At 38.5% G+C, this 25,339-nt stretch overlaps 2 protein-coding genes across 2 annotated transcripts; both read left to right on the forward strand.

Moving 5' to 3' along the window:
* Window positions 1–1,266: 1,266 nt before the first annotated feature.
* Window positions 1,267–12,412, forward strand: LOC149843266 (GDT1-like protein 4). The gene is made up of 9 exons (XM_089999688.1): window positions 1,267–1,563; window positions 1,686–1,754; window positions 3,615–3,740; window positions 3,833–3,931; window positions 4,133–4,205; window positions 7,081–7,166; window positions 11,079–11,162; window positions 11,340–11,399; window positions 12,005–12,412. Exons 1-9 carry the CDS (start codon window positions 1,456–1,458, stop codon window positions 12,191–12,193), a joined length of 894 nt encoding a protein of 297 aa, XP_089855814.1. The 5' UTR covers window positions 1,267–1,455; the 3' UTR covers window positions 12,194–12,412.
* A 3,299-nt stretch (window positions 12,413–15,711) lies between these two features.
* On the forward strand, window positions 15,712–16,652 carry LOC149843267 (molybdopterin synthase catalytic subunit-like). The gene has a single exon (XM_090001760.1). The coding sequence runs from the start codon at window positions 15,959–15,961 to the stop codon at window positions 16,529–16,531; it is 573 nt and encodes a 190-aa protein (XP_089857886.1). The 5' UTR covers window positions 15,712–15,958; the 3' UTR covers window positions 16,532–16,652.
* The last annotated feature ends 8,687 nt before the right edge of the window (window positions 16,653–25,339 follow it).

A 25,339-nucleotide genomic window follows, 5' to 3' on the forward strand; every position in this document is an offset into this window, starting at 1 on the left:
TAAATATTATGTATATTATATATAAAAATATGATTATATATATATATTAAAAAATTCATATAATGTATATTATATATAATATATTATAAAAATATACATATATTTTATATAAAATATAAAGTTAACATGACCCGGCCGAGTTACTCAAGGACGAGCTGAGTGACGAGTCACCGGGTATTAAAACCTTGCCTAATTCAGTCAAACATGTGTCATGCATGGCCATATCCTGGTTGGACTCCACAAGGTTCCAGTTTTGACCTGGACCCTGTTAAAAGAACCTAATACTCAGATTCTAACCTGGCCCATGTAGCCCCTCCTTACATCTATACCTAGGGTTAATGGGTCAGACTTTTACTGGACTAAGATGGATTCAGATTCATATCCAGATACAGATCCAGATCTAAATCCAACTTTGATGTGCTGGGCCTGGTACCAGGTCCGACCGGATCTATCATGGGAAAGCCATACCCTAGCCATGTAAGGATTACATAACCCAGACCTGTTCATACCCAGTAAAATAATAAATGTTTCAGTTTTTTGCAAATTGGTCCCTGCCTGATAGCCAATATGTAAAATAGTTCCTGCCTTTTCATTAACCCTTGCAAAAAATCTACTTCTACCCTTATAGGAGGATCAATTTGTTAAATGTGAATAGGATAGTGTCTAATTTGCAAAAAGTAAACCATACATATCCATATATTAATCGAACCTTGGGTCTGACCTGCATTCTTAATTGGACCTCCTCCTTTATCACCAAGCCCGGACCCTATCAGGTTTGGTACATGTCCATTCCGAGTCAAACCCAACCCTGAAAAGGGAGAGGATATGACCCAAAGCTCCAAACCAGTCAAACCTAGTTCATGCCAGATGGATCTACATCAGAACACAAACAGGGGTCCAGATGCATTTGGATCTGGACCTCATTAAAAACACCTGAAAATCGGATCCTGATCCGGACCCATTTGGAACCTAACGTGCATACGGCCTGCCGCACTAGGGTCGGTCAACCACGCGCATCCGCGCAAGCGAAACGCGGGGATCTGATGGTGTTGTGGTAATTTTGTTGAAGTCAAAGTCCTAAAAGATAAAGAATGAATACAATATAGTTGATCGACACGTAACCTGTCCTTTTTCTCGCTTTGGGCGCAAAAAGTAGCCATGTGGGGTCCTTAATTTTTTCACCCCTAATTATCTCGTTATTTCCCTTTCTGCCATCCCTCGGGTTCTTTTTCCCCAGATTTATTTCTCCCCTTTTTCGTCGATCAGAATCTTCAACTCCCGCAAGATCTCATGCAATTGTCATAAATCTTCTTCGTTTTTCCTGAAATTTTGTGGTATCTTATGTTAGAAAATGGCACCTGATCCGGATTTTCTTTCTTCTTGGATTAATTCCTCGTAAAAATCCCGTTCTTTCCTGAAAATTTGGTTTTGGAATTGGAGGTAGAAATCCCGATCATGGCTGCATCAAGGAACCTAAGAAATAGGCGTTCCTCTCCCTTATCTCTGCTTCTTCTTCTTCTTCTTGTGTCTGCGTTGGTGTTTGTCTCTCGCGTCTCTGCGGAGGTAATCCCTTCCTTTGGTTTTTTGGGTTTCAGTGATTCTTTGGATTTTTTGTGTAAGTTGTGATTTTTTGGGGATTTTGTTCAATTTCACATTTTCTTTCGTGGGGGTGTTTTGGTTTGTAGGAATCAAGGGAAGATGCTGAGGAGGACATGACTAATGACCCCGTCAAGGTGCTCGATCGGCGGTCGAAGGTGTGTGAAGATCTGAGCTTCTGCTTTGGGAGTTGTTTTTCGTCGTTTCGATTTCTTGAATACCAATCTGCAAAATTTCGAATTTTACTTGTTTTTTCTTGAGCACCAATCACGCAATTCTTGTAATTTACTTTGTATGGTGGCTCAGGATTTGTTGTCGTAGATGTTTATTTGGTTTTCTTGAGTACCAATCTCACAATTCTTTATTTTTCTTTTAAAGTAGCGTGGAGTTTCTTTGGGTGTGGAGATGGTGGTAGTCTTGTGATTAAGTGGTATAGAATCATGCCTGCTTTTAGAAGGAAATTTATCCTTTTATCACACTCATGTAAGAGGAATAACATTGACGATGAGCTCTGCCTATGGTGGCTATTGGTCTGTGGTGAATTGGGGGCATACTTGTCCAAGGCTATTACAAGGATGAACATTGTGTTATAACAAACCTGTACCAGCTCCTTTTTTGTTGGTTTCTCCCGAATAATGATTTTTCTTTCATCTCCATCAACCATCAGATGTCAATATTTTATATTCTTGATGGACATCATGTGGTACTGGTTCAGAAGCTAATGACAATCTCAGAGTTGGATTTACACCACAGTCTCTTGATGTTCTGCTGAATAATGATTATTAATTTTTTTTTCTCAATATGAGGAATCATTGAAGAATCAAGGCTGTAGAAGGTGCTTTGAAAGTTGCTAAGCAAGCATGAAGCACCTTCATTATGTTGCTATTGCTTGTAGATCCAACCATCAAAGCCAGTTTGGACTCTGCATAGAAGCAGGAGCTAACCATTTGAAGGGGAAGGCGTTTTACACTGCTTTGCTTCATTGAGGCCTTTACTAAGATCAGCAGTCCTGTCAAGCTGATGTAGTCTTTATAGTATTTTGCACCCAGAACTCAAACTGAAAAACCCAGAGAGCCCGTATATCATCCCAGTTTCTCTTCATTTCCCTATAAACCACTTTTGTTTCTTTTTTCGAAGGGGAGCAACCTGTGGTGGGCACAAAATATTATTCTTGACAAGGTTGAGATATTCTACCGAGTTATATGTATAAAGATTCTGTAAAATTTTCTTTTATTTTGTTTTACATTTCTCCTCTGCAAAATCCCCCAGCAATTTGATGATTTGCCATATATTTGGATACCAATTCCGTGAGAATTTAATTTGTTGTCCTGGTGAACTCAGCTTCCAACGAAGTAATTGAGATTTTTTTGGAGTCAATAGGATGATAATTGGCATGTGGTTTATTGAGAAGAGAATTGTATAAGCGATCTACTTTGATTTTATTTAATTAATAATATGAATGATGAATTACAATCAGTTTTATTAAAGAAATGCTAAAGAATATTCTTTTCGCTGTTGCTTTGTAAAGTTTTGTAGGGATCAATTATTTCTCCATGAAGGTTTAGATTTATGTGTGGCTTTGAGGTGGCATTTTGATTGTGGGGCTCTTCACTTCATGTATTATGCCTCTTGGTGTTTTAATTTTATTGGTAATATTGATGTTTGTCTCAATGGTGTACTATCTGAATGAAAAAGGCTGACTTATTTTACAGCAAGAATAAAATACAAGCAATGAAAAGTAGCATAATTTTTCCAAGTAGAAAATGGCATTTCTGGGCCTCAATAAGTTTTCCATTTTTAAATGTATGTATTCTGCACCAAAAATGACTGCCTGCAACTATGTGTATGCTTCATAGGGAATGATGGTACACCTAGATAACATTTTTGAATCTTTTCAACTTCTTCAAATATCTTTCTATATGGAATACCATGAGTTTTTATGTGTTTCCTTTTTAGTTTTCATGCCTCCTTTCCCCCTCTTGTTTGTGGAAATATTTCTAACATTTCTCTTTGGACAGATTGTTCTGCATACTTCACGAAAGGACAATGCAGGAACAGATGATGAGGGTTCCAACATTAAAGCTACTGGCCTCGGAATACTGGATGCTTTTTTTGCTAGTTTGTCAATGATCATTGTCAGTGAGGTTTGATTCTCAAATTCCATATTCAAAGTCCATCATAATTACAGATACATTCTTCAGTTGATATTTGCGGCTCTTTTTCACGCTACCTACAGATTGGAGATGAAACATTTATAATAGCAGCTCTTATGGCTATGCGCCATCCAAAGTCAATTGTTCTATCTGGTGCACTAACTGCGCTACTTGTGATGACAGTAAGCTATTCTACATTATTGGTGTAGTTTATTATCAACAACCTTTTATTTTCTTCTGTAGTGATCATCTGAAACATGGTTTGGCATCATTATTCTTGATTTTGCATCAATTCTGAGACATGTGTCCTTTTCTGTCAACATGTTCTCTTTATATTCCTTGATATTTGAGGTACTCATAGCAAAACTTCACTTGCATTATAGGTTCTTTCAACTGGGCTTGGTAGAATTGTTCCCAACTTGATATCAAGGAAGCACACCAATAGTGCAGCTACAGGTGTGTCATTTACCTTTTCAATTTTTTGCTAAAAATATAGTTCTTTGCATTTGGCCCTTCTGAATTAGTTTCTTCATTTTAGCGTTATGACTTGGTGTAATAGGTAATGGTACCAAGGAAGAACACCAATTTGCAAATGAAAGCGTTAATAAAAGCACCTAAATTATATTTCTGAGAAATTCTGTTTGACTCAACTTGAGTTAAGAAATTAATGTTATTATGTTGCCCTCTCGTTCTCACTATATTGTTTATTAACCTTTCCCTTGTCAAACCTGACTTCCTGTCCTGCCCATCCACCCAAATGGGGCTTCCTTCTTTAGCAAGTCACCTTCTTTTTTCATCATAACATGAAATTTCTTTTCGTCAAGGTCACCTTCTCTCTATATCATAACCTACCGTAATCCTTTCTCTATATGACGCTCAAGATATGTAGTAGTTGAGCTATGGCATGGTATTGGGTCCAAACACCCATGCTGTGTGCTAAAATTAAGGCAGACAGACAAGCTAGCATAAGTCTGAAAGTGATGCTTTTTCCCAATGAGGTTGGGCTATATCTAGATCCTCATTGTCTGCTTGAACCTTAGATCAGGTGTATCTGATATAGGTGTCCCAAACAAACTGCAATTGGAGAACTAATTTTCAGACCCATTCATGCTCTGACCTGGATCTAGATCTGAACCCACTGCACCAAGGGCCTGAGCAGGATCCACATCAGCCACAGTCTGCCCTAACATTTGACCTGTTCTGAAGCTCAATTTTTTTTTATGATGTTTCAATGCAACACAACTTTCGCAATTCATATCCATCCACTTCTCAAATTGATGGCCAGATTGGAGTAGTTGTCCAGCGCATGTTGATCTAGTAGTGGATGTGGTCCTGAATTAGCATTAGCAATTTTAATTGGTCCTCATTTTTTTTATTACAAGGAATACAAGAAAGATCAGATCTTAGCAAGTAAACTCTGGCTTCAGAATTGGAAGGATCTGAGCAGGCAATCAACTTCGTTGTTTCTTGTAACCTATTGAAGCAATATCGATCCTACTGCCATTGATAATTTGCTTTCTTAGATTTCCTCAACATTGTGCCATAATATTCTCAAAGTCAGGACAATGTAGCATAAGTAGTTGAGTACTTGAGTTCCCAAGTTTGAGCAAGAATGTCATTTTATTCTACTGAGCTAACTATATAATCCAATGGGTCAGGCACGAGCAGAGAAAAGTAATGATGGGTTAAGAAAGCAAATCCTTCAGAAGAGTAAGTTGGGGCGATTATGACTTTTCAGTTGCAATGCGGCATAAGAATATGGAGGAAACAGTGAAAATAATAATTGCTGGTGAGAATCGATTCTTCCCGAGGGATAAAAGTATCATGCATTCTTCACCATGTTTGATATTTATGAAGTTTTATATTAGAAGATGAACCAAATCCACCAAAAGGATGCCACAGAATTCTGGTAAAATCACTTGAAGCACTTTTGGTTGAACAAACTTTAAAGTTAGACATGATCAGTGAAACAATAATGGGTGGGTTATATAGTTTTTGCATGTTAAAGTTATAGAAATAGATGCTGAAATAATGTCTTGTAATATTTGTTTCCTAATTGGAGAAAGAGGGCAAGCAACACCTTGTCTCCTACGCTGTCCTTGCCTAGATGTGGCAATAGACATAAAAAATCATGAATATTTGCACATTTTGCAGGCTTTATTTGCCTAACATTCACATATGACTAACTTGACCAGATTATCTTCAGTTCTTCACTAAGCAATGTGAATTCCAACTCATCCTACAGTAGCTTGAACATATTCGTCCAGTGTTGTGTTGTCTGGAGGGCTCTAGCTACACGTAGGAAAGGCGACACCTAGGTAATAGGATTCCAGCAGCCTGAAAGGGATCACTTTCCTTATTACCATCACCCTCTTAAAATTATCATGATCCTTTTGTAACTTCACCCATCCCACTGTCCTCATAATGCTGACCCGAAGCAAAATCAAGTGGAAGAATCTGAAATCCAGATAAAGGAAGAACACACTGGACATCATATCAGCAACTTGCTATCAAAGTCGCCATGTCTATCTACTGTGCTGTATTTGGTGGTAAAAGAAACCTCATTTTCCACTCTTTTCTTGTCTGCCATCTTCTTGTCTTTTCTTTTTGGTTAAATAACAAGTGTGAGATGGTAATTTGTTTTATAAAAGGTAAACATGGCATTTCACATCAAAATTATTGTTTTTCCATATGTATTTGATGAGTAAACTATAGGCAGACATATTGAATTGTTTATAATATAAGCAAGTATTTGTAATATACACATGATATAGGTGGGTATATGTGAATTTCCTGATTCAAATACTTGTGCATTTGCGGGTTTTTATTGGTTAGCAGCAATTTGATTGTTTTCTGCATGAACTATGTATCTTAGATGAATTACTAATTTTTAACAGGATCAGAGGTTAGTAGTTTCCTCTGTTCACTGTCATTGTCTCATGTTGTATTCTTTCTCATTTGAGAAGCATATAAATGTAGTATTTCAAGAGGGGTGTGTGTGTGTGTGTGTGTGTGTGTGTGTGTGTGTGTGTGTGTGTGTGTCCTTAATTAGGTAACTGTTAAGTTCTCTTTTCTGCTGTTAAAATTGGGCATCCAAAATGTTCTGTAAGTTTGTGACATACATTTTGAGTTTGATATGTTTATTTACTCTATTGTGATCTTCATTTGCAGACTTCTTTGTTGCTTATATTTTTTATGGTTCATCAATTCTCCTGTCAAACTTTATTTCAGTTGACTGGAACTTATTTATTGCATTTGGATTAGATCCTTTATGTGGGAGAATGGCTTGATGTTGCTTGAGACACCAACTTTCTTGTACTCCCTTTTGTAGTTCTTTATGCATTCTTTGGTTTGCGCCTGCTCTACATTGCTTGGAGATCAGATTCAAAGACATCACAGAAGAAAGAGATGGAAGAGGTGTGCTTTCTTTTCCATCTGAACTTCCTTTCCTGTATTTTTGAAATCTTTGCTTATATGATAAATATTGGCAATTATCTTTTGTAAGTACAACAAAGCAGGAAATAGAGTTCCATAGTTTCAATTTTTGTGTCAGTTGTCCTAGGGAAACAGTACGTTGAATTGTTTATTTTCTGACAAAAGTTATGTGAGGGCATAGTGGCTTAATTTGATTTTCTGAAGATGGCAGTATGCAAACAGCATATGGACATACAGACACATACTTATATTTCAACACATCTATGTAAGTAAAATAGTATAACTAATTACAAATTTTAAGCATATGCAGAGGTGATTGGTGAATGAATACACCCTTAAACCTTGGGTAGAGTTGAATGACAAACACTATATAGATTATAGACAAAACAAAGAAATGTGATTAAGCACTTTAAATACAATGAGAATTATGGTTATTTCTGTTCTCCTAAACATGATTTCTAGAACATCAAATAAGCAATTGTAATTTGCTTGAAATTGTTGAAGCAAAGTTTTCTGGTGGCTGTCTTAGTGATTTCAGCATGACATAATGAGATAAATCATAGTGGTAGTTGTGAGGAGAGGAAAAGTGGCTGGTCTTGAGATGGACAAGCGTCCTTTATTTATTTATTGAAGCAATGTTACTAAAGCATCATCTGGCATAAGCATGAATCTGCTTGGCTGGACATGTCTTCATTATACAAACCCTTTTGCCATACTCGCCATGTATATCCATATGAATCATAATTTAGATATTAGAACCATGAAAGAAATGGTGTTTATCGAATCAATCATGTAGAGACAGAAATATAGAGATTGGCAGAAAAAGGTCCCCAAAAAATAGCAAGCAACATCATCAATCACAAAGAGCAGAGAAGCTTATGCATGTCTGTGGACCAGGGAGCAGCACTACAGAGTGATGCACGTAATCTTGTTGATTCTAAATTCGTAACATAACACACTCTTGGTATAATCTTTCAAAGAGAAATAAAACAGGTTAACCTATTGCCCCTCCACCAAGGGAAATAAATACATGGTGATAAATTATTTGTTTATTGTCTCAAAGCCATGTTAGTGTTGGGTTTTGTTTAGGAATGGCAGTTGACCGGGGCGGGGGCAGGGGACAAGGTCTCCACCTCCGCCGTCTCAAAATCCTGCTCTCCATCCCTGCACGGGTTTTGATTTTAACCTCCATCCTCGCTTCCATCACCGTTTTATGTCCTCCATCCCTATTCCAAACGGGGCAAGGCGGGGCGGGGCTCCGTTTCCCCTCGGTCCACTGCCATCCTTAAATAAAGAGGTTGAACTGTCTAAGGGTCGACCACGCTGACCAAAAGAAGGAGAGGAAGGAGAGCTTACTAGAAAAGCGGCGACTGAAAGAAGGAGAGGGTCATTTTAGCTTTAGGGTTAGAAATTAGGAATATATATAAGGGAGTTATATGGAATTTTATTAAATTATTAAAGGTAGTTTAGTCATTTTACTAACAGGGATGGGGGATTAGGCGGGGCCGGAGAAAGCGGAAGTCCATCCCCACACGGGTTTTGATTTTAATCTCCACCCCCCCCTCCATCCCCGTTTCATGTCTTCCATCCCTGGTCCAAACGGGGCGGGGCGGGCCCGTTTCCCCCTGGTCGAGTGCCATCCCCTACTTTTGTTCCCTTCATATTGGCTTAACCTTGAACAAATGATTACCAAATATGATCTCCTAATATTCAATGTACTTGTTGGATTAGGTATATGATGGTCACTAGTTTTGGTCTCATGATGTTATCAACAAGCACTTTTTGGGAAAATTTAAAAATAAATTGTTTTTCAGTTTTTCTTGGAAAATCTGTGGAAAATCTCAGGGATTTTAAAAATAGTATTTAAAATCAAAATAAAAGTTTGCAAAAATTAAATTTAATAAAGTGTCATGGGGATATTGCTAGGATATCGTGTCATTCAAACACAATATTTTTATTTGTAGAGTTCTCTTGATTTATTGCAAATTTGTAATGCTCTGGGGATTTCATCTTAAAAAGGGGCTTTAAAATACAATGAATCCAAAACATCACGATATTTGTTGTCATGGGGATACTCCAGAATCTTGTGTCATGTTCTCATGTATTTACCGTTCTTAATGGAAAATTATTCAAGAATGGTGTCTCGTGTTCTTTTTTCCATGTCCTTGTGACGGAGGATGTTTGGTGACTATACCGTATTAATTTACAAGTGTTGTATTGGCATCAATGTTTCCTGTTGTCTGACATCAGCCAGGTAGGCCTGTGGACACTAATATTGTACAACATATGCATAGGATGACATTGTATAGTTCTTGGTAAGTGTCATCTGTGTGTAATCTCCATTTATGTTTGGGATCTGTTGTCAAACACAATAGGCATAGACCTTTATAAAACTTGTGTCTTAGGTGCCTGTTGACTATTGAGTGATGATGTCCTATGAGCACATACCATTGGCCACTTAATCATCTATGGAGATATTTATAAAGCTTGTTTTTCTAGCTGCTCCAACACAAAAAAATAACACCAGTAGTATGGGCTGATGTGTAATCTTTCTTTTGGACTACTAGGTACTAGGTGTCGTAGATACACAGCAAAGTTTACCTGTTATCTTCTCTGTCACTGCAGGTGCGGATGTGGCGATGTATCACTTAAAAAAAATTTGGGTGCAGGCAGTGTGTGTGTGTGTGTGTATAGGGCCACTAGAATATGTTAACTGGAAATATGTGAACCAGAGTATGAACCGAGATTTTCATGCTTTTTTTTTCTTCTTAAATTTCACCATAAGGATGTTTTAAGACTTGAAAGTCAACGGCTCATATTTTTTGTAAATATTCAGGCATCCAAAAATCACATTTTTCATCGAAAATACATAATCCAACAAACGATTCCTAGCAAATGGACCATGCTGAATGCATCTGCAGGGTTGGATTTGCAAAAAAGCATCGGAAATGCCTAGTTCACACTCCAGTACACATTTCCAGTTAACATATTCTAGTGGCCCTATGTATATGATGCAATTATATTTTACATTTAACAATTAACAAAATGAAATAAAAATAATTATCAATTCATCATCAATTCATTAATCGAACCCAGGCCTGGGTTGGTTCACTCAAAACCCATCCCAGGTCTAGGTTCAGTCCCCTAAAACCCATCCCAGGCCTGGGTGGGTTCAACCGAACACAGCTGAGCAACACAGGAGAGAGAGAGAGAGAGAGAGAGAGAGAGAGAGAGAGAGAGAGAGAGAGAGAGAGAGAGAGAGAGAGAGAGAGAGACTCGGAAGTGGATTTCAGTGAACGTAAGGGGAGAAACATTGGGGGAGGGGTGTCGTAAGGAGAGGAGCAACGCCAGTTGCAGGGGTGGTGGGGGTAAATTGTTTCCCTCGCCTTTTATGTTTTTTTTACCAAAAAAAATTGGACAAAAATGGACTTGGTCAGAGTTGACTGAGTCCATTGTTGGACAAAACTAAGATCGGGTGTGGTTGACCGTGCAGTTGGCTACACCTGGTGCGGCGAGACCGGTGTCCCGCCACACCCACACCTACACCTGAATCTGTGTCACACCGCGTTGATGTGGGTGCGGCGGCCTCTTAGGCAAGTCCATGTTACATAGGTTATCGTATATATTCAATTTTTTTGGGTATCTGAATTTCTCAGTGTTGTATGGGTGTCTTTTGACTAAAAGTTATGCGGGTATATGATTTTTTGTGACCAAAAGTCTAAGACGCCATGTTTATCTAAAATGCTGCATAATAGGTCATTTGACTCGTTTCAGATCTACAGCTAGGAAGTTTCTTTTATTAAGTTTGCCATCGTTTGTATAGGATTTTTAACTGGCTTTCATGTGTATTTCTAGGGTACTATTCTTGATTTCTCTTCACAAAATATTATGCAGGTGGAGGAAAAATTGGAATCTGGGCAAGGGAAAACAGCTTTCCGCCGCTTCTTTTCTCGATTTTGTACACCAATTTTTTTGGAGGTATTGCAAACCTGTTTCTGTTCTACTTAGATATATTGCTTATGTTGTCAGGATTCATCATGTCATGCATAAATCCAGTTACTTATATGAGAAAATTCATGGATCTTGACAGAATTTTAGTTTTTGCAGCTCTCTCTTTGCTTTCTTTTCTCATCTTATTTGGTGATGTATGTGCAGTCATTTATATTGACCTTTTTGGCGGAATGGGGAGACCGTAGTCAGATAGCAACAATTGCGGTAAGATGGTTATCTATCACTTGCTTCTGATTTATTCTTTACAACTAAAGTTGTTTAGTTTCCTATCCTATATTTGCTCTTTCATTATTCATTGCTATCTACCGATACCATCCTGGAGATGGTACTTTTTCTGACTGTTGCTATCTAGTTTGCTGGAACTTGTCTGTCAAGAGGTGTGAGATTGCTGCTCTTGTTAGCACTTCAACGGTTATTTTATCTTATGCTTTAATTGTTGTTTCATTTCCCATGGAATACTAAGAAAAAGAGTCTAGTGTTTCTTCACCTGAGAGAATCTATTAGGTTGTGTGTTTTTCATCTTTCAAAACAAGGTGTTTATTTTTCACTGTGAAAAGATGCGTCTTGCTTGCTGAATTTGTATTTGTTCTCTTGCTGGATGTTGTTTCTGTAATGTTTTTAATATGTTCAAGATTCAAGTGATTGCCATTAGATTGGTGGACACCTCGCACATGCATACACATATTTGTGCATGTAGAAAAAGTGGTGGATGTCAACGTCTCATTGTTTGCTGTACCACATTTCTGCCTATCTGGCCGTGTTATTAATGTTCCTTGCACAAATTTGCTTCTAATTTTTTTAACCTTCAGCTGGCAACCCACAAGAATGCACTGGGAGTTGCTGTGGGAGCAACATTGGGCCACACAATCTGCACATCAATTGCAGTCGTTGGGGGAAGCATGTTAGCATCTAAGATCTCTCAGGGCACTGTTGCAACCATTGGAGGTCTGCTGTTCCTGGGCTTCTCCTTGTCTTCATTCTTTTATCCACCATTGTGATTATAATTGCTTAGTTCTTTTCCACACCCATCTCTATAGCGGGCCTCCCATTTCTTTGCTCTTCAAAATATGAGAGCATGCACATGGTTATCCAAAAGACCATGGGAAGGAACTAATAGTCATACAATCCACATAGCATTGCCATCTTTTTCTGTTTTAAACCATTGGTGGCGATTTGACTTTGTGAGGCCATTTTTAATGATTGATTTGCAGAAATTATATCAGATGCTGCTATTTTTTTCTTTTTTGTTAACTTGCATTGAGAAGGGAAGCAATGAGTTTGTTGTGTATATGCTTATCTTTGTTCAGGATTTTGATAATTTTATCAAGTGATGTACTTTTTTTATTTGAAGTTAGACAAGTTTTGGAAATGTGTGGTGCTCTCAATAATTGAACAGGGTATATGGTCGGTCCATGAGTCATGACCCCAGGATGCCTCGTTGGGGTGATCTCTTAAGATGTGTCTTGATCCCATTAATAATCAAATATCATGGCCTTTTGAAGTTCTAGTTTTGGGGAAAAGGTAAGATGTAGAAATAAGGGGGTTTATTGTTATATATGTAATTAGGCTCTTAAAAAAAGTGAACATTTCTGTTTAAAACCTAAATAAAAGTTGAAGCCATTAAGTGAAAACATGAAGGAATTAGGTAACTGGAATGGGATGAGTTGACAACAAAGCAGGCATTTCTTGTGGTTTTAATTTAGGGACTGAGAAAAGAAATTTAAATAAGAGGAGAAATTGCTTGTTTTGTATGGGAGAAACCAGCCTGCGATTTTTCATGGTGGTGGGAAGAGCCTGTTAAGATTAATTTCACTACCCCCTCTGTCCGGGATGGAGGATCAGGTGCAATGTGATTGCACACTTTTAGTGTGCCGCTGCACCTGATGACCCTCCACCCTCTATTATTGGGATACAGCCTGTCAGCTGTGGGGCCCCAGCAATAATGGACGGTGGAGGGTGATCAGGTGCAGCAGCACACTAAAAGCGTGCCATTACATTTCACCTGATCCTCATTTCTGTCCGGTTGGTATGTGTGTGTGCTTGACCGTTCTTCCCTCGTATGTTTCTTCATCCATGTCCCGTATGGTGAGATATTAGTTGGTTTTTTGTTGTTGTTTTTTTATATTTACACAGAGAAACTGCCCCCAGGATCAGAAATCTAGCTGTGCTGGTTCTGCTTGTTGTACTTATGATCACTAGCTTGGCAGCGTAAAATTTCATGGCTTACCCCCTTCACCCCCACGGAGTCTTCATGCTTTGGCTTGCGCAATGTGTGATGCTCATGAGATTTGAACCTATATCGCTTGCGCAATGTGTGATGCTCGTGAGATTTGAACCTATATTGCCTGCCTAGTGGCCCTAGGATGGCGCCAAACCCCTTTTGGGCACCTTAGGTGCCAGTTATTTCATGTATTTTCTTACACATTATATATGCAGCGTCATTGCATGATGCACGTACAGTGACCTGCTTGACGGCCATCCATTTTGGCATTTCTCGATATGGTTTTGTATCCGTCACCAGAAATGTTGAGATGGATGGTCAGGCAGCGAAGCTGCATGCTAAGAATGCAGTACCGCTGCATAAAAACTTCTCTCATAATATGTGTTCCCCTTTCAGCACCCAAAATAAATAGCGTGACACAGAGCAACAAAATCTTACGAAGCTAAAGAGTGTGCTAGCTTTGAATGAACAGAAACATGCTAATAATTTCATAAAATGTTTTTATTAAAAATACATGTAAAATTCTCGGGTCAGAAAAAATCATGACCCAAACTCGACCGGGGTTTGGGATTTCATTTTTGTGACCTGGCAAAACTCTAACCCAATCATTAATTATATGGATGGGTCAGCCCTACTCTCACTTTATCAGCTCACCAACGACCAGAGTGGATCCATTTCAGACCCAGGTCCAAAATGGGCCTGACCTACATTTTCTGTTTTGGATAACATATATCTGAATTTGGGTCAGATCCGAGATAAATATATCTAAGTTTATTTGGGTCTGGGTTGGAACCAAATAAGCATTATGGTTAGTTTGGATAAAAATCAGATTACCCTACCCGTTTTGCACATAAAAATCTATGGGTTTAACCAGTTTTAGTGCATCCTGTATCACAGAGTGTCCTTTTCTAACGAGATTAAAAAAAAATTTGTGAGACGAGTTGGATCCACGGCTAAACTGGAACCAATATTTAAAATTTGAATCAATAATAGGATCTGACCCATATTTTTATACTAGATAGCGTATCTATGTATTTGGGTTTGATCATTAATAAATTTGAGGCTTGTTTGGTTCCAAGTTAGAACCAGATAGGATTGAAGTCGATTTTGTGTCAGAATTGGGTCTAAGTTTTTTACTTGAAATCCAATAGGTTTAGCTCATTTTCAGTAGATCCAATGATACAAGGTCTCATTTGCTAACCAATTTGAAACTTTATTGTGAGATCTGAGTTGGTCCTGATTTAAAACTAGAATCACAATTCAAAATCAGATCTAGAGCCAGATTACACATTTTCATAATGTGTAGGTTATGCACAGCTTTGGGATAACTTAGATTAGGACCAGGTTATAATTGAGTTGAGTTAAAATCGGTTTAAACCCGACCTTTTTTTTCACTTGAAAATCAATAGATTTACCTTGTTTCAGTGTTACCCAGTATCACCGGGTCTCATTTTCGAACTGGATCTGAAATTTTATAATGAGAGCTAGTTGGGTCTGAATATGATCCATCAAAAATAAATCATTGGTGAGACGGATTCATTTTTTTCTAGACTAGGCAAGAGTTTTTTGGTTTGGCAGTTGCTCTTGCCAATTTTTCATCAGCACATGGGTGAACCCAAATTCAACCAGAATTGTATACTTCATGATTTAAAAACAAGATTGCAGGCATGCTATAGCATATAATGTAGGGTGCCAACGGTCGGGTTTGGTTCGGACCCAGGTGGAACCAGACTTGGACCAGATTTTTGGGTATGGTATTGGGTCTGGACCAAGGTCTAATTTGGTCCACTATAAGAAAAACTATACCTGGTAAAACCATATTTATTATCATTTTTATATTGAAAAAATTACGGGTCTTAATCAAAATTCAGGTCAGGTCCTGGTCTGGTATAAATTTTCACAAACTATACCCGGGTCCATGTATTGGGTCCGGACCTGAGTCTTAATCGGGTCTTCTTATTTATCACCATACCCGGACCCTATAGGGTTTGGTTCGGACCGGGTCTGGGTAAACCAGGCTTGTTGACACCCCTAATATAATGCATTGTTGCCAGAAACGGGTACGGGTTTGTGATACTGCCATTTATGGTTTTAGAAACAAGTTTCATACAAGTATCTGATACTGATAAGCTTGATATAAAATACATTAATGTGTATTGAATACCAATACAATTATGATATAAAATCACATCATTGTAGATTGCATGAGGATCAAGGGAAGGAGGGAAGAGAGGTGGGGATGGAGAAGGAAAAGCATAAAAGGGTATTTTGGAGATTTTAAAATATTTAACGCCGGTTAGTCATGCTAGTTTGGTCATCGGTTACAGCAGGTCTTTATGTGACAGTTTTCAGAAAAAGTTAAGACTGTATTAGGAATTTCGAAAAAGATGGTTGGGGCAAAGGGTAAGATCGGAGAGCTTGGTTTCTCCGGTTAAATATAAAAAAATATATAACGAAATTACCGTCTCTCTTTTTAAGCGTTTAATCAACGCCATGTATATTTATAAACCAAGCAGAAAGGGGAAAGGGTAGAGGAAGGGAAATGGCTAACGGAGAAGAAGGGGCAGAAGAAACCCTAACCCTAATCGAGATCCTTGACGACGGCGTCCCGATCGACGTCGCGAAGCACATGAGGTTCGTGCGGGACTCCAGCTGCGGAGCAGTCGCCACCTTCGCCGGAACCACCCGGTCGACGTTCGCCGGAAAGGACGTGCTCCGCCTCGTCTACGAGGCCTACGGCCCGATGGCCGTCAAGCGCATTGGGGCCATCGCCCGGTCCGCCCGCTCGCTCTGGCCCGTCCGATCCGTCTCGATCGCCCACCGGCTCGGCGCCGTCGCCGTCGGCGAGGAGAGCGTCTTCGTCGCCGTCTCCTCCGTCCACCGCGACGCTGCACTCTCGGCCGTCCGATTCATCATCGACGAGATCAAGGCATCGGTCCCGATCTGGAAGAAGGAGGTGTTCGTCAACGGAGAGGTGTGGAAGGAGAACTCGGAATTCTTCCTCTTCCGGGAGAGGGCCGGGGAATTAGAGGGAAAGGGCGTTTCGGGGATTACCGAGAAGAGTCGGGGGTGTTGTTGTCACTCTAAGGAAAAGATCGCCGACGATGGGAATTGAAACAATTTTCCCTCGGAACAAGGCAGCGAAAAAAACGCGATAAATTTGTTCGTAGTTACGTTGAATAACTTAAATGCTCTTACATGATGTTGAAATTTCCAAAAGCGTTTGTTTCCAAAAATCGAGGCGTTAAATATCTGGTCGCCGGCGAGGGAAAATATCACGATATTTTTTTGAAGATTCATACAAATTGGTACGACATCGAACGCGGCTGCTAAATGTCTTTTTTTTGCGCAAAACAGCGTGCACTTCGTTTTAGGTTCCACGTTACGCCCTGGTAAATGTTAGCTACATTTTTAGAGTACGGTACCCTATAGCTGAATCAGTGCATACAACATGATTGGACCATCTAAAACATGTTTCTAACTAAATGAACCATGTAAATCATATGGTCCACAAAAAGATAAAAAAGAATGTTAACCAACAAGTGCTCTAAATCAAGGTTATAAGTATTGCATCGTTGTCTGCTATTATTGATCCGGTCCAAAGTGTAACTCATATCATAAATTTTTAATAAAGAATTTTTAAAATTTTAAAAGAATAAAAAAATAAAACAATTTACTAAATTTTTTAAAATATATCACATAAAACAATGATGAATTGTACAAAATACATTCATAAAATTACATATAAAGCATTTATATCTCTATGAGCTGAATAAGATATCATCAAACATCAATTAATATAGCATCATAGATAATATTGCATGGAACAATGCAAAATATTAAATATCTTGCAATTTTTTTATATTTTTATAAACAAAAATATTATTCCAAATAATAAGACTTAATTTTCAATCGATTTTCACTTATTACTTGAGTGCACCATTGTTACGCTGGATTATATTATGACATTTTGTTGAAGGAGTGTGGAGCCCGATTTTTATCTTGAAAAATAACTTTGTAATTTTACTCATAATAAAGATAGTTTACTTTAACTCATTTTTTTTAATAAAAAAATGATAAAAATGCAATTTTTTTTACCTTAACTCATTTTTTGGAGTGAAAAAACGATGAACATGCACTTCTAATGGCCTTTAGACAAATGAAAAGTCGACCCTCAAAAGGTATTTAAATCCCAAAAATGAACAAATAACTTTTGACCTTTTTAAAGTGTGTCAAAAGTGTATATGATAAAAAGATATATCATATGGTACACCCGATATGAATACGATACACACCCGATACTTACTACACTGGTTTCAATAAACTCAAGGGTAGCACAGTTTGGTTTTAATTGAACCACAGTAGGCATGGTAGTTTCTCTCTCTGTAGTAGGAAAAAACAGATGGTTTTTTCCTTTTTTTTATATAATAATTTGATGATGAAACCCCATTGAGGACTGGGTGGCTTAACCGGCCTGCCCTCTCTGCAAGGTGAAACCCTGGATGAAGACATGACCACCCCTGCCTTACGAGCTCCATCCACGATAAAGCTGCAGACACAAGAGGATTGGATGATCTAAAACATGTTTTTGAGATATATATCATATTTGTAAGGCTTGATTCACAAAAATACCTAGAAAATGTGAAGGAATGGGTGTTTTTTATCAGAAGATGGATGGTAACCAAGGAAAGGTCATAACCTCGGATGCCCATTTTGTCCGACTGTTATCGGACGCAGTTACACCGTTGATCGCGCATGTGAGCGGCACAAAAAAAGCCTAAAAGGAGCCTTTAGCGGCGGCAAAGAATGCCGCTAAAGGCATGTTATGCACAAAATCAGCGTGCACAATCAACGGTGTGTGCTTGTCCGACATAAGCATCCACAGTTTCTCTCTCTTTCTATATATATATATATATATATATATTGCAATGGCCATTCGGCCACCTGTCTATGTCCTTAGTTGTGGCATGCAATAATTTGCACACTGCAACTCGGTGCGACCAGAAGACAGACAGAATAATATGAATTAGAATCACAAGATGCTTGTGATTTGCAAAGGCAAATGAGAGTCAATCTCTCACTACTCATTCTCTGATGTTTGGTTAGCTGTGCCAGTGAAATTCATAATTCATTCGTTTGCAGACAGTGAATCTCATGAGAAATTATCAAATATACATGGCCAACGTATAAATGGCATTCATAAAAAAAAGAAATATATTAATTAACAGAAAATCAATTAAGAGCAGAAAATAGGAATAAAAAAAAGGAAATGATGTAGTCTCAGGCTTGGTGGTTGGTGTTGATGCGCCCATGACAAGAGCAGTGTAAAAAGGGAATTGGGATCAGGTGCAATCACATTGCATAAAATGTAATGTGCCCCTACACTGATCACCCTTCACCTGCCGTTGGCCCCTACTCTCACAAGCATACGACAGCAGATGGAGGGAGATCAGGTGTTGCGGCAGATGGAATTTGTGCAATGTGATTGCATCTGATCCAGACTCGTAAAAAGGCAAGCAAGTTGGTGCCTTCAATTTGTCATGCATGGTTTCAACACACAAAAAACAGAAAACCGCCACCTCTTCTTCCTATTTAAGATTTAAGTCATATTTCAGTTAGATGGCTAACTGAAAAGGAGTTGGGTGTCCTTTCTTTCTAGAGAGTTAGGTGAGAGTCCAATGTTGGGTCTGATGATTTGGAGGGTCTGGCTTGAATTGCTTCAGTGAAATTGGATCTTGGACATTGAGCCATCTCAAGTGGGTTAAGCTGGTGGGGTTTAGCTACTCATATGAGACCTTGACCTACCTTGGGTTGAGTCAGGTCAGGCTTCAAATTGACGAGCCTGATGAACCCACAAAATACTAAAGGGTTTACATGGATCAACTGCTGCATGAATAACTCATCTAAGCATTTGTAAGCACCTGACAAAATTGGCAGTCTTTCAAGGCTTAGCTACTTCAAATTGGTGTTGGCCAACTTATGTCAAACTCGTTATCCTATTCATGGTATTAGACAATTTGGTCAGTTCAAAGCAACCAAAAGGGCTCTAATATTGGTTCATTGCAAGAGCACCATGTGTTGAGGCTTGGCCAACTTATTTAATAGGCTTATAAACTAAACCGAGTTTGACTTATTGGATCCATGCAACCGAAGTCGGCTCAGAATGGGCTCAAATTAACTGGATGGTTGTGATAATGGCAGAGTTGGGAGTTAAGCCTAGAGTCTCAGTCCAGTGCACTGGTGCAACCATTTCGCGCCAATAGAGACTATGTTTACAGGCACAACCATTTTGCATCAGTAAAAGCTATACCAACAGGACCTACTATGGCACTTGTGCCAGCAAAAACCTTTACTGGCGCTTTCTCTATCTTTACTGACATGGTTTTTGCATCAGTAAAGGTGGGTTTTTTTTTTTTATAGTGGTGCCGTAGATTCAACCTATTTCTAGGATTCAATAGATGCAGCTTGTGCTGCAATGGGAAAGGATTCTGCATAGAGGGTGCAGTGCGCTGACATGGATCCAGTAATTGAAGCAATCATATCCCAAAATCATAAGCTCGGTTACAAATAGGTCTGCTCATACTCATACTTATCCAACACTATCCAAGAAATGATGAAATTAAACAACCTTTTACGTGTAAAATGGATGAAAATGATCTCATGCAACAGGTACTGGGTTGGGTTTGAATCAAGTCAAATCCGAAACTAGTCTGACCTGTACCCATTGTTAGATCATGATCCAGGACCCAGATCTATATCCGGTAACAAGATCCATATAGAAGCACTCCCACGTAAAGAATTTCTCTCACAAGGAGTCCACAAAAGGTCAAGAAAAGATGGAAGATCAAGATGGGGTGATGTGTTGCCCTCTCATGGAAAATGTCCCAATGGGACTCTTGATGTTCAGATAGAGATGTTGAAATTTTTACCTTACTTAGTGGGTTAGGCAACTGAGATTGTACCAGTGAGCTTGGAGGCACGCGTAAACGCATTGTTCAAGAGATAGTTGCTCCACTTAAGATAAGTCCTCGGTGCAATGGGTATTCGTGCAACTATGCTCTGAGAATGCAACTTAGCTTTTACCTTCTTGCGAATAATCCGACAATGCCCTACATTGAGTGAGCCCAACAACCTCGACATGGACCACCTTAAATAGCCTCTTGACTGGGGTTGAATCAGGTATGGATCTTGGGTTTGTATATGGATTTTAACAGTAAATGAGTCAGAATCCAAACTATAACTGGATATGGGTCTGATCAGCAACCGGATATGGATTTTATATAAGAATCCAAATTATAATGGATCTGAATCCTAGATAGCGATCCAAACTATAACCAAATCTATATCCTTATAGAAATCCAAAATATGATGAATCTAGATCTTAAGAATGAATTTGGAACCAAATATGGATCCGAACTGCAACTAGATATGAATATGAATAACAACTGGATCTAGATCTGAATTGGGACTGGATCTGGGCTAAACTGGATCTGAATCTCTATATGAATTTTGGTCTAACCCAAGAGAAAGAAGCACCAAAATTAGAGAAAGAGAAAGAGAAAGAGAAAAAATTTCAACTTGAGAGAGAGAGGAGAGCAGGGAAGTTGGGTTTATATAGGCCCCAAGCCCTCGGGCCTCATTAAAGGGTCATAAGCCAAAATGTCTAGCCATTATGGGCCATGGCTGGCCAAACAGCTAGCCATGAATGCCCAAAACAACTAGCCTAAGGAGGATGCGAAAACTGGATAGAAATGACCCTGAAAGGTCTAAGGTTGACGTTGACATAGTCAAAATTCAACGGCTCTAGGGATAAGGGCAAAAGATCTAGGAACGTTTGGGTCTTAAAGGCCATGCAAATCAGTTTGGTAGGATAAATGCACAGTATTATAGCTAGGTCAACATACATATATGAACTTGGAATCAAAACTGTTCAAGTGTCAAAAGGTCAAAGCCTAGCCAAACCAGACCAAACCGAGTTGAGCCTAGTCGGGTTTGGGTATGGGTCCAAATCTATAAACTGCAAACCCAAACCACAACCCAAACCCAAACCCAAACTCAAACCCAAACCTAAATCCAAATATAAATATATATTGTTTGTGATCCAAGATCCATGGTTTGTTCAAGCTCAAAATCTAATGTTCATGCCCTCTAAGACACCACCCTCCTATACAAGGACAAAAAAAGTTTCAACAACTTTCAATATAAGACTAAAATTTTGTAGGAAACCCTACACCTACCTACTTAGAAAAAATTGAAAAGATATATGATATACTTAGGTAGTTTCAAGTAAAAAAACCAACAATCCCCCATGTATCCAAAACTATAAGAAGATGACTCGAGAGGTTGTTTGCGAAGATTCAATGCATAGGTGAAGGTACATTTTGGGTTTGAACTCCCATGTTAGTGTTACTTAGTCATAGTTAGTCGGTAACATTAGCTTTGAATTGAGAATTTTAATTGATCTTTCAGACATCGTAATACACACTTTCACTTCAGGTGGTCATAGTGTGTCTACTAATATATAGAAGTCATACATAAAGGGTCACGTGTTGTATTCCAGTTTCATGAGTGCTCTAGAAAAAAAATCCAAGTCCCATAGAAGGCAACCCCAACCTCCATACTCACATAGGTAAGTCCATCAAGGTTGTAAATATGTTTGAAACACTATAACCATAAGGCCTATAGATCTTATTAAGAATTCAATTCAAACTCAACTTCCTTATATAGATTTCGAGCACTTGACATCATGAATGAGAAAATTATTAAGTGCTTAATCCAATCACTCAGAGACTTTTTATTCTCATTGAACCACTCGACATGGTTGGACCCTTATAATGTGGTTGGGCTTTCATCAATGATGATTGCTTTTATAAACTTTAATCTTATTTCCTTTGATGTCTTAAATTTGATATCTTGATAAAGTTTCTTTGTCAACAGATCCATTAAGTTTTGATAAGATTTCACATATTCAATTGATATTACACCTTGAGTAAATTATTTGCATAATTATGCTTTATACTGATATGTCTAAATTTTCCACTATAAATATTACTTTTTTGCTTTGTATATAGGTGCTTGACTATCACAACACATAGTTATCGGGGGTACTGACTTATCTCCTAATGATATCTTCATTAAGAGATTATTTAACCACTCAACTTTCATACTAGCTGATGCTAGTGCTATCAACTATGTTTTCATGGTAGAATGAGTTATCATAGTTTGATTCTTGGATCACCAAGCAATTGCTCCGGATCTAAGGGTAAATATTCAACCACTTGTGGATAATGATTTATTCAAATCATAATTCCACTTTACATCATTGTACCCTTCAAGTACAGTGGGTTCTTGTGAACACCCCAAATTTTTCAAAGGTTTTCAAAATGACCATTTTGCCCCTGACCCCGTCTTTTGAGAAAATCAAAGCGATTTCAAAGCCAAATTTCAGTCATTCTTCAGATTTTCTGAATTAAATTTCATATTGATATATTCAAAATTAATTCCGGATCCGAATCCAGTGTTTTAAATCCGTATTTCCTCAAAAACCGGATCCAAACCCATCTCTGAAGAAATTTTCTCAAAATAGCTTTTAAATTCTCAGGAAAACTCCCTTTTGTAAATATTTTACAAAAATAGCAAAAAAATCAGTTTTAACCTTTGATTTCTCGTCAAACTTTAGGATTCTTATTCTAAAAATACAAAAAATTTGAAAAATAACACAAAAAACCAAAAAAATTGGAAAATTTACGAGAGAAACAAATGAATCCAAGATTTCTAAATCAATTTTGCTAAAAAAATCAATTTAAAACCGTTTTATGAAAAATCTTTTTACACAGAGCCTCTTTTTGGAAAAACAAAATTTTTTACAAAATAACCCTTCTTAGGGTTTTTCTTGAGGAGACCTCGGAGAAGAGGATGGCCGCACCCTTCTTCATCGCCCTTCTCTCTCTCTCTCCTCCATGGCCCGAACTCCCCTCTCCACTCCTACATCACCAACGGATTCACCTCCGGCCGCCCATCTCTAACAAGCCCCCTCGTGAAGCTTCTTCTTCCTCCTTAAGAAGGGAGTCCGAAGACCCTCTCTTCCATCGCTCTTCACCCCGGCACCTTCTTCAACTTCTCGATCCATCTTCAACCCCCTTCCTTCCCTTCTCCTCTTCGATCTACCGCCTTCATCTCCTTCTGATTCCACAGATTTTCCCCTAAATGACGGAAGAAAATCGACGAATCCCATAGTGAAGTCGCGGAAAATCCAATATAAAGGGAGAAAAGCCATCCTCCTTCCTTCAGAAGTCTTGCGAACAGGAAAATCGATCCGGCCACTCCCCTTTCTTTCGGCCCTCTCCTAAGCTGCCAAAGAAGAGTTTCGTTCGCTCATTCTGGTCGGTAGAAAGCTCGGTCATCCCTGCATCACTCCGGTGAATCCTCTGCCTCTCTCATCTCCTTTAACTTTCCTATTAGCTACCTTCCTTTTAAATTTTTAATTTCGGCCTCGTTAACGCACCATTGAGAAGAGCTGGGTTGTTTATTACGACACCAGTCCTTCCCTTGTGCAACAGTGAAGGAGCAATCACGCTCCAACACATTCTTTCTTCCCCCCCCCCCCCTTTTTTTTCTTCTTCCTTTCTTTTTTTCGATTGTATTCCATTTCTTTGTTCAGAATATTATGCTCATTCAAATTGCATGCATGCTTCATCACGTAAGGCTGTTCTGTTCATCATCATTCATATTTATTTGCCTGTTATGCTTTTGATTCAGTAGTCGACCTAGTGCGTTGTACATTTACCTGGTTATTCTTGTTTTGCATCCATCGGATTATATATCACGCATTTGGTTCCATCATCTACATCTTACCCCTTTATTCAACATCCTGTCCTGTCTGTGGGTTCATTTTTTTTTATTTTTTTTGTATCTTCAGGACTTTGATTTAATTTGTTTCATCATTTTCTTTTATATTTACTTACTCTGGTGTTATATTCATCGAGCTGGCATATCGTCCAAATGGCCATTTGACATCCCTTTGAATAAGATCAGGCGTGGAGGAGCGTCACTCTGTGACAGAAAGCTCTGAGGGCCTATGGTCATCTCGGTGAACCCTCCTGTTGTTAGTATCAAGCGAAGGTATATTTGCATTTCGCTGAAAAGAAAAGGATGTATGACCATGGGGGCAGATATGTAGTTGTCATCAGTCAAGGTCTGTTGAGTTTAATCTTCAAGACTCAATGAATGGTGGTGTTATCTAGATTTATATCTTCCCCTTTGGAGATCTGGAGGGTCCATGGTTTCATACTCCCCGGCGTCTGCAAGGGTTGCTGGTGAAAATAATGATTTGTTAATGCAGTATTAGCCAAACAAAACGTGAGAAGCTCCTCTACCTTCATTTGAACTTCATAATGTCTGATATAGTCTGATGGCGGTATACTTAATTTCTACAACAATGAATACTTTAGTTTCGTAGTTGACATTCGTAAGCATTTCAAGTTAACATAATTTTAACTGTTCCTCATAGAAATTTATATTTCACAGCATTTTCACATTGCACCTCGTATGATCTTGTGGCATTCATTGATTATCCTGTATCTTGTTCATTCATATTTTCATTAACAGTTTGCTTTGTTTCTTTTAGCATCTCAGCTGATCATAGGCATCTTTATCCTGTGCATTTGTGTATGATTTGTATTGCAATATCGAATTGATGTATCACTCCTCATCGGATCAGTTAGGCATAGATGCGTTTATATGCGAGTTGTATCAATGTTTCAAAAAAAAAATGTTATCTTAGTTCATTGCACCTGATATGCTAAAGCATCACTACATAGTGAGCATTAGCAATTCAGGGCAACATACCAGCATCTGATCTTTCCAACCACGTCTGCTTCCCCAGATCTGCTTCACTAGAAAATCTCATTTGATCCACTGTGTA

This window comes from Nuphar pumila, chromosome 3 (genome assembly GCF_984573655.1).
Source record: "Nuphar pumila chromosome 3, dmNupPumi1.hap1.1, whole genome shotgun sequence".
NCBI classification, from domain to species: Eukaryota; Viridiplantae; Streptophyta; class Magnoliopsida; order Nymphaeales; family Nymphaeaceae; genus Nuphar; species Nuphar pumila.